Consider the following 3,972-nt stretch of genomic DNA (forward strand, 5'->3'; position numbering starts at 1 on the left):
ATTGACAGACATTTTAATTCGTGGGCCTTGAACCTTTGAATCGGTAGGTAAAGCTCCCAGTAAAATTCCCTTTAAAGCAAACATTGCCAAAAATGAATTTTAATTAAGCATTCCAAACGCACAAATCAAAGTATCCAGACCGCCCAAATCCGCTTCGGACTTCAATCAATTAAATTGAACGGCCGATTGAAGACCCACCAATAAGTCTCTCTTGAGCAAAACCCCGGGTTTTGAGTGCGGAGGCTCTATAAAAGCCGGTCGCAGTTCTCCACTTTGCTTCAGAGTCTTGTGTCCCAGGAAAGGAAAGACAGCAGACGCCCAAATAGAATAAACAAACCTAGATAAACACAAGTTCGAAAGGGAAATGTTGATGGAACGGTTCTCGATCGGTGGATTTGGGTTGCTGTGATTTTATTTCGCGTGAAACAGTTGTAAATTACAAAGTTTCAGCCAAAATTGATTGCTTGTTTTTTTAAAGTGTGTGTTTTTCGTATTCGTTGTTTGCGAATTCATAAAGCGTGTCTTGTGTCCATGGTGCCGGTTGATAACATTCTGCAAAATCACGTCTACCTCATCCACGTCAAGAAATACTTAAAAGGTATTAATATTATATTATTTGTGCCTTGGCAAACAATTGGCCCCTTCAATTGGCGCTGGATAAACATTAATATACGGTTTGCTGAAATCTTAATATGCGATTGCATCAGCTGGAAAAATGAGAAACTACAGGGGCACTTGGCCAACCTGAACTCATTGATTAGAAGTTTTGGATTAAGTTATGAAATAAGACCGATTTGGTTTCTAATTTATAGTGAGGTGCTTTTTTCAGTCATTCATCATGTAATTTGTAAACATACATTTGAGTATCGTTCTCTTAACGACATTCCACTGTAGTACAAACGACGCGGCTCGTGCCGCAGTCCTGCAATTCAGCGTATTAGATTTCAATAATTCGGAGCGCCGAAGGCGTCAATTTGAATTCGAGGAGCGTCTGGCAATTTTTTGCAACTTGTATCTAAATTGTTGCCCTATCTTATTTCTAGCAACGCATTACGATGAAAGATTTGAAAACCGAGATCCTAGTGAGCGGCGGTCTGCCGAAACTGGAGACCAGCAGGGTAAGTTACAACGATTTCTTTAAAACGTGATAATATTTTTAAGGGCCGAAGTATATAAACAAGCTATTGATTTGCATTATTTTCCGAGTGTTAAGTTCAATTAGAAACGGAGTAATTGTTTTTTCCAGTGTGCCGGCAGTGGCGAGGCGCTGCTAAAGCCATCCTTGCTGCCCATGGCATTGGAATCGTCTGAGCTCTCTGCGGATCGGCAGCCCCGCGACAACTGGGGCAGTTCGCTGGAGTTCCTGATGTCCTGCATCGCCCTGAGCGTGGGATTAGGCAACGTGTGGCGGTTTCCATTCACGGCCCTGGAAAACGGCGGAGGGGCATTCCTAATTCCGTACCTCGTCGTCCTGTTTGTGGTGGGAAAGCCGATTTACTACATGGAGATGCTGCTGGGACAGTTCTCCAGTCGCGGCATCGTGCAGGTCTTTGACTTTGCGCCCCTCATGAGAGGTAAGAAGATGGAGTCACCTTTATTCTGTTAGGATATACACAGAAATATTTCGTGTTAAGAAACTTTGTTTCTTTAACAATACATAATTCGTATTATTATAATGGCAAGTTACTCTGTTGAATAGCCAGTTGATTGATTAGAAACTACTACCTTTTTTTGTATTTTTTATTTACCAGGTGTGGGCTATGCTCAGCTATTGGCCCTAGGCGTTTTGGCCACGTATTATGCCTCAGTGATGGCCCTAACTCTGCGATACTTTTTCGATTCCTTCGCATCGGAGTTGCCCTGGAGCTTTTGTCGCGAGGAGTGGGGTGACGGGTGTGTGAGTGCATCTGGGGGGCAGCCCCTTCAGGGCCAACTGTCGCGTAACTTCAGCTCCTCCACGCAACTCTACTTGCAACGCATCGTGCTGAATGAAACGGATTCCCTGGAGGAGGGCATCGGATATCCCAGTGGTAGTTTGGCCTTAATGCTGGGTTTTTCCTGGCTAACCGTAACACTAATCATCATTCGGGGAGTGAAGAGTTCAGGAAAGGCGGCCTACGTCCTGGCCCTCTTTCCGTACGTTGTAATGTTTATCCTGCTCGTGAGAGCACTCACTTTACCAGGAGCCTACGACGGAGTAATGTACTTTCTGACTCCCCAGTGGGAGAAACTTTTGGAGCCGCAGGTGTGGTACAATGCCGTCACCCAGGTGTTCTTCTCCCTGGCCGTCTGCTTCGGTGTGATCATCATGTACTCCTCGTACAACCGTTTTGGTCACAATGTTTACCGGGATGCCAATATAGTAACCACCCTGGACACATTCACCTCACTGCTCTCGGGTGTGATTATCTTTGGAATCCTGGGAAACCTGGCGCACGAATCGGGCACCAAGGACATTGCCAGTGTGGTTAAGGCAGGTCCTGGATTGGCCTTCATCTCCTATCCGGATGCCATTGCCAAGTTCAAAATGTTTCCTCAAGTGTTTTCGCTGCTCTTCTTCGCCATGCTCTTCATGCTGGGCGTTGGTAGCAATGTGGGCATGGTCAGCTGCATTATGACCGTGCTCAAAGATCAGTTCGTGAACGTCAAGCTGTGGATTATAGTGGTCAGCCTTTCGGTGATAGGATTTCTGGTGGGACTGATTTACATCACTCCCGGGGGTCAACATATCATCACGCTTATGGACTTTCACGGCGTCACCTTTGTTTCCCTGGTCTCGGCCATCTTTGAGCTCATCGCCGTAGGCTGGATCTACGGTAAGCATTTAATATTAATTTTTGGACATTAGATATGATAAGGTTTATCTCTCGAAAGGCACCAAACGTCTCTGCCAAGATGCTGAATACATGCTGAACATCAAGACTTCAAATTACTACCGGATCTGCTGGTCCATTGTTACTCCTTTGGTTATGTTGGTCATCCTGGTGTACAGCTTGCTTACCATGCGTCCGCTCAGCTATAATGGTCAGGAGTTTCCATTGGTATATAGAGGTGAGCAATATTAAAGAAGAATAAATTGTGTTAAATATTATATTACTAATATTTTAATTATAGTTGTTGGTTGGTGTGTTTCGGGCTGTATTATTGGCCAACTGTTCTACTGGGCATTTTATGCGAACTTCAAGCAGCCAAAAGGATCTTTGAAGAGCCGCATTAACAATTCCATTAAGCCGCATTCCGATTGGGGGCCTTCGGATCCTAAAAAGCTAATGGATTACCAAATGTTTTTGCGAAACAAGGATGAGGAAAATGCCAAAAATGTTAATCGCCGTTGTGTTTGCTACACAGCTGGAGATCGCATTTTCGGTTAAACCAAAATGGTATAAACTTACTTTTATTTTATTTTTATGTCGCCTTAAAAGCTTTGCTTGTTTCTTATTTAATACCGCTTAGAAAATTGCTTGGCACATGTTTAGTTGTACTTAATATATTTTATATACACTTTCCTATTTTCATTTATACGAAATGAAATCAAACAAAAATCAATTAAGTCGAAAGTTTACTCCACAGCAACTCTAATTGCTGGCAGTTTGAAGTTTGGGTTTTTCATTTTTGTAGATGTCAGTTGTTTAGTTTTTTCTCTTGGCCAGACGGCAACAAATTGCTTCGACCGGCCGAAGGTAAGACAACTTTATCTGAGAAATGTTCAATATTTAAAACTAACAATTAGCAAGGCAGCCCCATCACTCGTCGCTGCATTTGTCTCTGCCTCTCAACAGACTTCTCACTGCACAGACATTTATTTGAGTTTCAATTTGTTGTGCAAGTTTGACACACTTTGCATATAGTTTTGGTCCCATTGTTGCTGTTTTTGCTGCTGTCCATCTGGGCATCTTCATTCGCCAGTTTTGTTTGCGGCAGTTGCAAATTAATATGTCGGTTCTCTGGACCTGCAAATGTCTTAATTAAAAG

General features: G+C 43.3%; 1 protein-coding gene across 1 annotated transcript; it reads left to right on the forward strand.

The window, feature by feature from the left end:
* The first annotated feature begins 302 nt into the window (after positions 1–302).
* LOC6604992 (sodium-dependent nutrient amino acid transporter 1) lies at positions 303–3,546 on the forward strand. The gene is made up of 6 exons (XM_002029799.2): positions 303–598; positions 1,044–1,118; positions 1,247–1,574; positions 1,752–2,816; positions 2,875–3,051; positions 3,115–3,546. The coding sequence occupies exons 2-6, from the start codon at positions 1,056–1,058 to the stop codon at positions 3,369–3,371; spliced, it is 1,890 nt and encodes a 629-aa protein (XP_002029835.1). The 5' UTR covers positions 303–598; positions 1,044–1,055; the 3' UTR covers positions 3,372–3,546.
* Positions 3,547–3,972: the final 426 nt, after the last annotated feature.

The sequence above is a fragment of the Drosophila sechellia genome, chromosome 3L (assembly GCF_004382195.2).
Source record: "Drosophila sechellia strain sech25 chromosome 3L, ASM438219v1, whole genome shotgun sequence".
Classification (NCBI taxonomy): Eukaryota; Metazoa; Arthropoda; class Insecta; order Diptera; family Drosophilidae; genus Drosophila; species Drosophila sechellia.